This window comes from Falco punctatus (genome assembly GCF_963210335.1).
Source record: "Falco punctatus genome assembly, chromosome: 4".
In the NCBI taxonomy this organism is placed as follows: Eukaryota; Metazoa; Chordata; class Aves; order Falconiformes; family Falconidae; genus Falco; species Falco punctatus.
In genome coordinates, this window is record NC_137583.1 from 13,442,254 (window position 1) to 13,456,027 (window position 13,774).

Below are 13,774 nucleotides of genomic sequence, written 5' to 3' on the forward strand. Positions count from 1 at the left end.
CTCGGAGTGCCCTCCACCGGAGGAAGGTCTGCAAGAAGTGCATGCTCTTTTTTCTCAGTCCCAGAGGAGGTGGCAGCATTAGCAGGACCAGGTCTGCTCCACTGCTCGCTCACAACTACTCCGGCATCCGAACCTCCTTCCACCCCTAGCACCACCCTCACTCCAGCCTTAACGAAGCGCACCTGGTCTGCTCTGCTGATCACTGATGTGGAGTCCGGGGTTTCTCTCTCTCATTCTCTCTCCCTCTCCAAATAAGCAATTAGCATGAATAATTACAGCTCTGATAATAATACCCAGCCACCTTTGAGCAAGAGGGAAAAGACTGTAATTAACTCTTTCTTAGGGATCAGAGGAGGTTGAAATAGCACAAGCCTAATTATCTTCTTCTAGGACGCCTCCTGGCTACTGAGAAGCTGCCGAAAGAGTGAGTAGCAAAGGTCAAGTAACATCCTTTTAGAAACCTCTCCATCCAACCCAATTTTATGTGCCTGCTACCCAAGCGGTCGTTAGATGTGGAAATTTACACAAGGGGGAAAAGAACCCACAGCTTCCCCGATGTGTGCTTAATCGGCAATGGGCCGTCCATCCACAGACTGCCTGCAGCGTTATTCCATGATGAATCTTTAGCCACTGAGGACTTTGGAGCTGTTCCCCTGCCCGGGAACATGTTGTGGCAATGTGTGGGTCCTCCTGTACACAAAGCAGAGCCACACCAGCAGGAGGGTTGCTCCCACCAACCCTGCCCAAGAGACCTGACCCCAGGCTGGAGAGAGCACCGATGCTCACCCTGCAACGGGCTCCATAAACCAAGCGTAAAGGCGCAGAGCCTTCTTCCTGCCCCATCTCCCAGGCTGCAAAGCCAGGGGAAAACCCACGTAAATAACGCAAATGAGGACTCAAGATCAAATCAGGTGGGAAGCTGGGGTGAGCATGGTTAATGTGCCTTTGCATCAAACTGGCTTCGTCCCGTTCCCCAAGCGTCTCCTGGCAGGCAGGTGGGACAGACACACATGCACAGCCTGCTCCCAGTTCGTTCCGAGAAGCAAAATGTACTACACGTACCATCCCAAAAAGGAGTTAAAGTGAGCTCAGAGACTGAAACAACAGATGCAACAATTGCCCCAAATTCCCCAAGGCACTGAAAGGGGGCAGGGTTAGATCGTTGCTATAACATGCTCTCTTCATGTTACCAGAAAAAATTATTAAGTTATTACACAATCTTGTCATGCTTTATTGCTATTGCGGTGTCTGGAGATGTTATTAGAGTGAGCTGCAGTGGAACAGTCGAGTATGCTGCCCTCCAAACACTCCAGTCTCTTATTAAAAGAGCACACGTTCTGTTAATATCTCCTCTCCACTGACCTGAAATGTTTAAGAGTAGAAAAATTAGTGTGTTTATGAACCCTTATCACTAGCCTTAGAAAACCTGCTGAAATTTTTATAATTCTCCAAGCACTAAAGCATTAATTTTTATATTTCTAAGATTCTACATAATAATTCTTTTATTTATGAAGTCCAGGTGCTCAGGGCACTGCAGAATATAATAAAGCATACTAAAATACAATAAAGTATTTATTTAGATAATTTGAGAGATTTAATGATTTTGGAAGTGGGACTTTACCAAGATGTTGCATATAATGTGTATTTTAAACTTCCTTACTTCATATAGTCTTTAATTACAGAAATATCATCTTTTTTGCTAATTTTTTGAAAAATGAGAAGGTAAGCATATTCGCATAGGCAGCCTGAATCCCACAAGTTATCATGTATGTTAGTTTTCCTGTAACATGAGTAGTTCCACGATAGATAGTAGACTGCTACTTAAGTAGACTAAACAATGGTATAAAGTGAAGCTTATACATCATGACCCAGCCCCTGAAACAGTAACTATTAATAAAAAATATGACTAGTATGGCTCAATGGTTATGATATTGGGGTCTTAAAATGCTGTTTTGTTGTGGAAAAAAAACCTACACCTGGGCTACCTACACTTACAGCACAGCCCAATATAATTCCAAGAGCTGGTTGAGTTTGGGGAAAAGAAGGGAAAAAAAAAAAAGGCATTTTAGCCTTGAATTTTAGTTTTCCTCTGATCTAATTGCCAGGGCAGTGAGTCCAGCTCTGCTCTGGATTCCTTCCAGCTTACGCATTACCCTCAGCATCTCTGACCCAAGCGGGTTATTTATGTGCTATTAATGGACACTGAAGGTGGAGGCACACACTATGATTCTCTGACTGGAAACAAGACGTCATTCCCACAAGCTGGATCTGACCCCAGGGATGGGGAGAACCTCAGTGGCGCTCTGCACCACGACAGTGACAGCCTCCATCACGCTGTGATGGACAGTCAGGGCTCACAGGGACCCACTGCCATCTATCTGGGAGGTGTCTGAGGTCTTGGATCTTCACATTGAAAGCTTTACAGCGAGGGCACGTGGGCAGAGGACACAAACCCACATGCCTCTGCACTCCATATCTGCACAGGGAGCCCCAAAGAAGATTTTGCATAGATTTACACCAAAGCACAGCCCTGGAAGGTCAAGCAAAACATCCCCAACGGATCTGACAGGGATGAGCCATTCAAAAATTATAACCTATGGGGAAACTGCAGCACAGACAACATCTGGAGACAGTAAACTGGTCTGCAGGCAGGGGCTTGAGCTTTAAAAACAGACATGGGGACATTCAGAGGAGTGCGGCTTTGTAGCTCCATCATCTGGCTCAAAGTCTTAAGGATGCTATTTGATTAACACCTTTTGGTTACTACTGAGCTTCCTAAGCAGTGAGTGAGTGATGCAGCCTGTTGCAGTCTGCTCTATACACTCAGTACCAGCTGCCTTCGGGCATTACTTTGCTAAAAACTTCCAACGCTTTCAATGAACATGTAGCAAAATCGTTAATCATGATGTCTTCCTGACAAATAATTGCTCTCCCTGGCTCCTTTCCACATCGTTGTGAGTTTCCACTTAATTTATGGACTCTAATAAAACAAAGTAACCCAGGCTAATGCTTCATCAGCTTCCTAAACATAAAATAATCAGCTTTTCCAACACCTTTGGTGGCGAGGGGAGTTGGCACTATTTTACAGACTTGAAGGAAGGGTGGCTCATCCAGCAGCAGGCAGGGAGTTTGCAGCGGCGCGAAGGACATACTCACACCTTCCAAGTCACATCTGCAGGGCTGGGCCACGAGCACCAGCTCCCAGCCCTGCTACACTGGGATGTGCCTGCTTGCCCCTCAGCACAGCCTCCCACACGTCCCACGGCTGTGCAGGGCACCTGCCACAGAGGCGCAAGATGAAAGGAGAAGGATGCAAACATCAGAGGAACTGGGGAGACCATGTCATAAAGAAACACAGCTAATTCCTTCCTAATTATTCAGACCTCAGGCCTCGCCTTACCTAGCAGTGAGGCTTCAAGCAGGAAGCACAGCAGAGGATGCTCAGGGAGGGAGGAAGGTGCCTTCCAGAGCCAGGGGGACTTGCCAACCCTCCCTGGGCCACTAGCTGCATATGGTCCATGGGCCCTGATGCCCCAGAGGGCAGGTGGTGGTTTGGGTGTTGCAAGCATTCAGCTCACCCATTCTGAACCACAACCCCACTAATAGCAACTACAGCACCCACTGGGCACAAGTTCACCCTACACCCATACACACACACGCACCTAACCACAGCAGCGTGCTTGGGGGGCACCCCATGCCTGCCCCACCACAGGCACAAGGCACTGCTACGTGCAGGCAGATGCCTGAGCACTGGGTGCAGAGAACTGGCAAATGTCTTTTCAGACACAGCCTCGGAGAGCAAATCAAGGCAAGGTGCAACACCCCCAAAACCAAATGGCTGGAGAAGATACTCCCTGACAATTACAAAAACTTGAATTGAAAGCTGCTCAAAATGTATCTAAAAGGGAAAGGGGCTACCAAATCTGGTATGTCAGATAAATCTCTCTACTGACGTTTGCCTCCAACGTGCAATTCTTGTGTTTCGCTGCACCTGGAGACAGCGCTGGCCCCCTCTGATGTCTCCCCTTCACACCAGTACACATTGCAGTGAAAGGCTGTATTTGGAGGGACAGGGCACTCAGGGACAGCTCTCCCCACTGACTTTGGCACATGGATGAGCTGGGACTGACAGCTCCCTGCAGGCAGAGCCCCAGTCCTTGGCCAGCAAGGACCTGCAGGACCGCAGGGCGAGCAGCAGCCCGGGCGGCTGACGGGCTCTTTAAGCACCGCAGCACCGACCTCCTTGCTCTGTACTTCGAGGTGGCGGGAAGGGCTTGCAGGAAAAAGCAAAGAACTGTGAATCTCAGCAGAATTGGGGGTTGCGCTATTATACCCCAGTGCCGAGGGAGAAGACTAAATAATTAATCACAGAAGCAACTAAGTGTTAACAAGCTGAGCAGGATCAAACCGCATGAAAGATGCAAAGCCCCTGCCCCCTCCCTCCCCCCCTTCAATGTGCTGACAAGCCTCATTTTAATAACTTTACTACCAGAGTCGAGAGAATACGCCACAAATAAAATAAACAGATCCCAGCCCTTGATTACTTGGACTTGTAGTGGGGATCAGCTTGACACCTCCTTTGCCACCAAGCATGGAACCAGTTCAGAGCCATGTTTTGCACTGGGAAGAACTGTAAGAGCAAGGTGTCCTGGGCTTTTGGTGTCACTGCAAGCCCAAGTGTGCAGGCAGGGATCTTCTGTGTGATGTCACACACTCTCTTTGTGGTTTTAAGGGAAGGGGGGGACATGCATATGGAATGGAAAAAGCAAACAAATAATGCTGCTTCAGTGCCATCCCTACATAGCACAGTCTGACTATGCAGAATTGAGCAGCGGTGTCCAGTAAACAGGAACCGGTGAGGAGAACAGCCTGTGCACAAGACGGGAAGGGAAATACATGAACACACGTAATGCCTCGCCTGGATGTTCTACTGAGTCAGCCATGCTGCGGACAAGAGATTTCAATCACTGAAATTTTGTATTACCCTGCATGCAGTATATTCCTGCACAGACTACAGGGCTATGATACACTACTAGTACTAAGACACAACTACATGGTACCAGTATCAAAATGCATACCTCCCCAGCACACCACACACCAGACCCAGCCAACCCAGCATAGATGCTGTGTTACACCAGCTTGCGACGGAGATCTTAATTACTAACATCTACATCGCAGTCCCTTGACCTATCTTTATTAGTTTTTTTCCATCCTACAATGAGAAAAAGTTGTGCCAGCTAGGGTGAAAAAGACCATTTGGACTCCATTGCGCCAGAAGCTACAGCAAGAAAAACTCTAAATAAATATATTTTCTGCTTATAAAGCACCACGTCTTCCAAAAGGGCTTTGAGAAGTTAAAGTGATAGTCAGGCAATCGGCAGAGTTCTGCAATCCATCACTCAGATGCTACAATCTGAAGGGGAATAAGCATCCTGTTTAATGGCCCAGAAGAAATATATAGGATTTAGGGGTATTTGTACACAGTTCAGGATACACGCACACACCACCTTTGCAGATCCTCTCCAGGAGTTTGTTTTGGCTCCAGTATCTTTATCCTGTAAAGTCCAAATAGGCTGATCCCTACGCAGCTGAGTGTGAGAAGATAATTCAAATAAGACAGCGAGATGGGCTTTTCTAAAACATCTGTGTGATTGCAGGGCACCAGCCTCATGAAAAGACTCATGTGCTGAAGTCAAAATGATGCTTCTGAGTATTCCCTGTAAGAAAACACAGAGCCCTCTCTCCTCCACCATGACATCAATGCAAACTTTTGTTAAACTAAGGAAAGTCATAATCTAAAACAATACTCACACTTAATGCGTTTCCAATCTCCAAGAATTATTTTGTAATACTACAGGCACCAAAACACCCATATTATCTTTAATCCCGTGTATTTTATCAGACAAACACAACGGACTGTGAAATTACCTCCTCCGTCTGTACCTCTTACTAAGACTGGAAGAGAACAAAGTGGTTTTTGCAGGCTTCTCTATCCAGGTATGAAAGCCACAAGACAGCAAGATTTACTCGGGACAAGAACCCTACAAACAACAGAATACTGCAGGACATGTTTGCAATTGCAAAAGACGATACCACAGCATAGGCTGAGGCAGAGAGCTGAGACATGGTCAGCAATTCAGAATTTACTCATGCACTTGCTGACTAGCAGAGGCTTTGCTACAACACTTTAATGATACATGGGCTGAATATTTTACATTTCTGTGCATAAAACCTCACTCAGCCAGAACGAGGTTGTGTCCCTGGTGGTACACCATTTACATCAAAATCTCCCCCGCTTCTCAGCATGACTTTCATGTCCCCTCAGCATTTATACAGCAGAGGCATATGTATGTGTGAGGATAGACAGGAGGGAGAAATATCTTTTTTAAACATTCATTGAGCTGGAAGTGTGGAAGATGCCAGCATATGAAGGGTTGATCTGATGTGGAAAAGCAGCTCTTTGAAAAGAAGGAACTGTACACCAAAACTGGTTCAGTGCAGCTAAATTGGTCCCCTAAGGGCCAGTGGTAACAGAAACCTTCAGTCCAAATAAGAACAAGTGAAATATTCAGCAAACAGCATTTGATGCTTACGTGCAGGGCGAAAAAAGTGGTACAGCTATTGCAAAATGGAAGTATCTGTTACTCCAAGCTACAGTAGAAGTGGCAGATAAAGGGAGGGGCTGGCAAATACTCTGGGTGTGGCAGGGTTCTGGCAACCTGGTGCTAGTAACTGCAACATCTCCCAAGAACATGGCTAAAGCCAGCGATGGAGATCATCCCACTGGTGCCATCACATCAACCCCCTGGTCAGACTGGTCATTCTGGGCTCCCTCCTGGCACCACAGCTCAAAGTCACGCTTCCGGCAGTGGTGGTGGGGAGACACTCAGCACGGACCCGAAATGGGTCCCCAAGGAGCAACCACAGAGGATCCAGGTTCTGACCCATACAGGAGTAGGACATGTGTGAATAAACTTCCTCCTATGACCCAAGGCCACCTCTGGAGATCTTTAGCTTTGATAGAATTTCACAGCTCTTTTTGGGGAAAAGGCAGCATTGGATGGACAACCTTACTTAGACCCAGCTCGACACTTTAAAGCTTCAAAAGGCCCAAGCCAAATCAGGGGTGTCCAATACAGAGTTTGAAAATAAGCCCCTACGGAAAATGGGTCTTGGAGCAAATCCCAGGCCAACACTGACACAGTGTCCTTGAATTCAGTACCACGGCACATGTTTACACCAGCCACCTGATGACTTTGTGTCTCCGCCTACCTCACGGGTTTCATTTGTCTCAATCAATCTTCTTGGCTCCAAGTGCTCCACGCCAGGGCACCTGGGGCCTGGATCCTGCCTCCACAGACAAGTGAGCCACACACCAAAAACCAGCATCTTGACACACACCCCCTTCCAAAAGCAGGACTGTGTGACATGACGGTAAAACAAACACGGCAATGGGCTTTCTTTCCACTGTTAATACCTCCGGGTCTCTTCACATGCACCCCCAAAAGCTTTAAGGCTGATAACATCCAGTCCTTGGGTTGAATTTCATCTGATGCCCAGAAATGGGAAAGGAACCAAGCTCTTGTTCTCTCATGGGGTATGTCCCTACACAGTACTGGGAGCCGGAGCCCAAGACTGCAGCTCATCCCTCTGCCTTTAGCAGCAGTAATATGGATATCCTGCAGGGTCAGGGGCTGTGCATGGCTTACTTTACCCCCAGAGGTTCCCAAAATCAGGGTGGACCTTGCTACTGAGGCTTTAACCATCAGCACGTCTGCTGTGCTGCTTGCAACCCAAATCCAGCCTCCTCCACCGCACCAAGTGATACCACCTTAGTCAGACACACATACAAAGCCTGAACTATATCAACAAAAGCTCAGCTCTTGACTGTTATCCAAGAAAAATATATCCGAAACACTGCAATCACCTTAATTTATCCTGTGAGGGATGTTTGAATTGCTTTTTGTTGTTCAAATCAGTCTGTTTTATCCCCTCTATATTTCTTCGGGTTTTCTTCCCAGAAAGGAATGTATAAAAGCAGGTGCCCTAGTACCTGAATTTCTTGAGTCATTTTAATAGCTGTTATTATGATCATTGCTTGAAGACAAAACTGTAAGCAATAGCTCTTTCCAGGGCAGGAAGGGAATTCATCAGAAAACACGAGAACAGATTCAAAGAAAGAAAATGCATAAGAAATGAACTGCTCAGGGAAGCAATGCTTTCCTTACGGGAGAAACACAGACAGTGAATCATTACTGTTTAAATCCCTTGCTTTCTGAAGACGTCTCCTTTTTATGAATGTTCAACTACATATCATAGAAACAAAAAGGAGTTATTTCTTCCTGTTTTGCCAGCCTGCATTGATTTTGTCAAAGAAAAGACCTTGCCGGTATCTCTGCGATATAAGACCACAGGTGTTGCTAACACACGAGGACAGTGGCTGGTAAGTAAACTAACTGGCTACTATTTTATTTTCCAGCTGGGATCACTGAACAGATACTGGATAAACTGATGCTCAGACTTGGAGCCCTCACTTACAGGCAGAGGAAGAATTACTTCAGGAAGAGACACCTGTGCTATTGGAGTTATATCTCTACGTGCATTTCTTCTTGCACCGGCAGCAGATCTGAGGGGGGAAAGATTTTTTTGACTTGCAAAAACTGATTTATTTTTTTTTCCCCTGTGATGATACAGAGGCTGTATGTATCATAGCTGATAACCTAAAATCATCTGAGATGCCAATTCCAGCTCCAGATCAAAATCAGGCACATGAGGGATCTGAGCTGCGATCTCTTTGCTCATGCGAATGTCCTGACCACCCAGGCATTGCCTGTTTCTCAGGGAACTGTCTCTTTCCCTTTAGTCTGACTGAGGTTAGAAAGCTCATTCTGGTCTCGGGAAGGAGTTTCTAATGGCATGTATATCAAAACACTACAGATCCTGCAGACCTCTGCATTCTGACTTTCCCTTTTAACTAAAAAAAAAAAATATCTCAATTACCTCCATGTCTTGGACCACTCACATGGGTTGCAATAGACCTGGGAAGAAATTAGATGGGGAGAAAGACGCTGCCTTCCTCACTGCCAGACATATCAGTTACAATCCTAACTTCCCAAAACTTTGAAAGATATGCAAACATATCTCAAGCAAAACAAGATATAAGCCAGCCAGGTGAGGGGGACACAGACAGATGGACCGTAAGAACTATGTGCAAATCTTTTGACTGAAAAAGGATGCTATATCCTCTTGGTTACATGCTGGTCAGCAGAGTAAAAAAAGCTACATCTTCTCCCAGAAAAAGCTGAGTCTCTGGTAACTTCATGTTTAGGCTGGGGTATCTTGGTGAAAAGTATACTCACACACAGACATTTCAGTAAGTTTTGGGGTTCAATCGCTTTATTCTTTTATTTGGTGTTTGGCCCCAGTGCAATGGATGATGATCTATCCAAGGCAGCACAGTCACAGCAATAGCAATAGTATGAAGCAAACTGCTGCAAGACTCTGGACAAATGTCCAAAGCACTCATTTTCTGCTCAAGCATGTTTTCTCAGTGGAAAAAAAGAGTGTGTGTGAGAAGAAAACATTATCTCATGACTCTTCCTTCACAGTCCAATGCACTCCGATGAGAGAAGGGGAGTATTTGTTGTGAAGACAGACCATTTATTTGAAAAGGCAGTTAGTTTTCCCTTTGGTTTTGTGTTTCCTGAAATAGATTGTAAAGAAGGAAATGCAGACAGATGTCTTGGGGATTGATAAATCATGTGGCGATTTTGTAAGGAGCACAACCCTTCCCCTGCGCCCTCCCACTATCAGTTATTACGCCCTGAATTACACACTGCCATTGATTTCCACAGCTTTCTGTGATTAATCTGGCTATACTCCATAAAGCAAAAAGAGCAAGGAGAGAAAAGGAAATAGCTCATAAAAAACTAGATTACAATAACCCTCAGGATCCAAGCGAAACCATGAAGAGAAAAGTTCAGCACTAGGCTGCCAGCCTGGGCAAGGACACAACCCTGACTCCAGTGTTGGACCCAGAGCCTCAAATGCACAACACGGAACACTTAGAGAAATGTTTTTATAAAGCCCTATTGAAAGAAAACAATGGAAATATTTCACAACCACCACCGAGGACTTAACCCAATGGTGCTATTTTCCTTCCCCTGAGTACGGTGGGATGCAACTAGCTCCTAGAACAGAGAGCAAAGTGAATGGAGGGATCCTCTCCAGATCCCATCCCAACACACTCTGCAAGGAGACAGATCGCTCCCTTTTACCCAAGCTAAACGAGCTTAAGGTACCAGGGACGGAGCAGAAAGCTGGAGCAGCACTTCTTGTTATTAGCTAACTGTTGCATTAAGAGAGCAGCTGGTGACCACCACATTTGCTGGAACCGGTTGAAAAATGAACCGAATTTTAGCCAACAGCAAGAGCCAGTGTTGTTTAGCTTTCTGTTTGTAACTCATAAACCCATCTTTTTTTGGCCAGATTACAAAAATATAAATTAAAATACAGAGCTTTATACTTCGCTAATATGTAGCCTTGTTATCATCTCTAGGACTCTACCTGAGCCAGAACACCGAAACCTCACTTCACATGATTTTTGTCCTCTCACTCTTCCGCAATGCATTATTAAGATATTTTGTTAGTTAATAAAGCTATTTCATTTTATCCATTACCATTCAAAGTTATTCCATCAAAGTATGAAGTGAAAGCCTAGTTTCTTACCAGGTATTTACACTGAGACAGGACAGAAAGCCAAGATCTGCCAGCAGGGATATAGAACATCCTCTACTAGTAACATCAGTCTGTAGGTAACTTGAGTTGCCTTTCTAGCATCTGATTTGGGGATTTAAGATAAAAATAAATATAATTCTGTAGTTGAATACAACAGAAAGTAGTTAAGGAAAAAAATCATTTTTACTGATAGGGGGTTATAATTTCGTCTAGTTGCTTCAGATGTCACACTGGGGGCACAGAGAAGCCTGGTGGGAGCCCTAAATTTTAAAACTTTCACAAAAAGGGAAAACTGCATTATACAAAATTTACTGAGGGTGCCCACGGGGTGATTTTAGACTTTCAATTCTATCAAATTTGGGTGGATTTTCACAATTAAAACAAAAGTACTTCCTGCCACACTGAGAGAACAAAACAACTGAGAAGTTTAATAGAGCTAAAAAACCCCCAAATTTCCTTGACATGGCCCTGGGGCACAGGAGCAGATTGGCCTCCAGACAGACCTACTACAGATCCCCTGTCAGTTCCAAAATAAATGAAGTAGTGTGATTTGGCACATCCCCGTGAGTACGCACAGTTAGATGCCTGTACACAAGGGAAGAGATGCCACAGATAAAAGGCTCTACTGGCACAGGAGAATAGGAGATCAAGGTATTTCCCCACCCATTTTAAATGCTGGCTTTCACACTGCTTTGTGTACTATTTGTGACTTAGAAGAAGTAGGCAAAAATCTCACATAGCAGTATGTAAGGAGTGGAGTCAGGAGGAAAGTATCTCAATTACTAAATAGGGAAAACAACTTCCTTTAGATCCACAGTTTTAACATCCAAACCCTCTCTGGTGACATGTATACAATACAAACAGAGAAACTTCAAACACACCTTATAAGCAGAAAGATGATAATTCTGAAATAATATTAAATAATATTGTTTATATTGACCCTAAGCTCACTGCATCTTACAAACTTTGGCAAACTAGGTTTTATTTTAAAAAATAGTTAAACAGCAATTGTCAAACTATACTATCATCTGAATTTACGTTTCTTTCTCTCACACACTGCACACATTGGCCAGCAGTGACCTCGTGGACCTTCTATAGCTTTCCAAATTCAAGGCCTGATTTTTCTCTATATGATAAAGCAAATTAAATGTCATCTGAGTCAAGGAAGCTTTTCTTCATTCTCCAAAACCACCTGGCTGAGCTTGCAAGCCAGAGATACAAACCAGCAGCACTTCCCAGCCTGAGGGGCTGCCCACACATCACCGCAACATGCCCTTGTGCCAGGGGACACACAGAGCAGAGGGTGGTGTTCAAGGCCCTGCACCCGATGGACAAACCCAACCACTTAAGCCTTGATCGATAACAGGATCTACAACACCTTTCAAGACCTCTCAGCAATACAGTGGCAAACGACTTCCCACACGCCATGCCCCATTCATATTTCTAAGTCAGCAAAAGAAAAGCATAAAAACAAATTTATGAGCAGGGTACAGCCAGTACTATTAAAATTACTCCTCAAGACTTCTTTTGAAGGTCTCGATTCCATCGTCCAGGCTGCCCACTGCTGCAGCCGCCCTGCAGCCCTTCACAGGGAGCCCATCAACTGGAGCCATGGCAAACGGTCCCAACAGCATCAGCCCTCCTTGTCTTCCTGTCAAGTTCTGCCTTTAATTTGCAAGGCTGGCGATCGTGCACAATACAGGATCAATAAAAAACCCATTGCCCAAGGACAGAGGGAGGATATGCCTGGAGGTGAGTTATGAGAGACCTGACGGGGGAAGGGGCTGAGACAAAGTCAGGTATAAAGTCAAAATCGGTGCTCAGGAGTAGTCAGGTCTCCCTGTTCTCCCTCCCACCTTTAGCTTAGCATTAAATCACAGCCTGCCTGCCTAAGACAGGCAACCATTTATCTTCTGGGGCTATAAAAACTATGTTTTCATGTTTCTTCCTTGCTACCACAAGAGATGGAAATGTTGTTTGCCATTACCCAACAACCCCAGGAGGTAAAACCCTGAGAACATCACGTGCATCTTAATTAGATAGCAAAAGCTGATGATGAAGTGGGAATTGGGAGGTACGTCTGTCCCCTTGGTGCCACCCCGTGAAACAGTGCATCACCCGTAGCAGCAATCATCCTTCAACCAGCATTTCTTACCGCTCCACTCTGCCATTAGCTCATTGCTCTTCATTTACCCCATCCTCGTTAACAGGCTTCTCTCAACTCCTGAGCAGGCTCTCTGCTTCCTAATTACAGCCAGGTAACAGATCTGGCAGTCTCCTCACGCTGCAGTAAAGGGCCAGGTTATCTTTGGAAGGGGCTCTCCACATTATTTGGGAACCATATGCCACCCCTCACCAACAAGAGCTGCGGTCTTGTGCCATTTACTCACCCCAGAAAAAGCATGTGCCGATCACGTCCCAAGCTCACAGGCACTAGGGAACGTATCAAAAACCCAATAACTAGTTTTATTTTAAAGAAATAATAATAATCCATTATTTATGTATTCCCTGAGGAAAGCAGAAACTGCCTTTCTTCTGATTTTGAAAGCCATTTCTGGTGACAATATAGACTGAAAAAGAAAAAGTTTGAGACAAGCAGTTCAACTAAATTGGGGAGGGGGGGACGATGACACCTGAACACCTGGGTTTTCCCATTCAGTGAGATGTTTAAAGAAACTGGGATTGGTGGGTGGGGTGTTTTTAAGTGTCTTGGGAATCAAGGAACAGCTTTCTGAGTTGGTCTAGGCTCCTAGTGTCTACTGGAATTAGGGTGGTGTTAATTCCTAGCTTCAGAATACCTCTAGAAATCTCCCTCCCAATTCTTGAAATTGCTGGTCATCAAGACACGGTGGGAAGTGTCCTTATCTGAGGCACAGAAACCCCTCTGCCAGCTTCACACAGCCTTGCCAGAAACAACACCTCCTGCCTCTTTGGGCTGCAAGTCCATCTGTCTTCCCAAGAGGCTGTGAAATGAAAAGGGATCAGACAATGAAAATATTTAGGAAGCTTGGGTATTTTTTTTAAGGTTTTTCATTTG

General features: G+C 45.2%; 1 protein-coding gene across 3 annotated transcripts in view; it reads right to left on the reverse strand.

The window, feature by feature from the left end:
* GRIP2 (glutamate receptor interacting protein 2) overlaps window positions 1-13,774 on the reverse strand; it is a 293,641-nt gene that overhangs the window by 116,189 nt on the left and 163,678 nt on the right. Inside the window, exon 1 of one of the 3 annotated variants that reach the window (XM_080385610.1) lies at window positions 1-13,774. This exon is cut by the window's right edge and continues 21,428 nt beyond it. The exons of the other annotated variants lie outside the window; for them this stretch is intronic. Within the exon in view, the coding sequence (XP_080241736.1) occupies window positions 1-79 (79 nt within the window). The 5' untranslated portion in view covers window positions 80-13,774. 3 annotated transcript variants of the gene reach the window in all.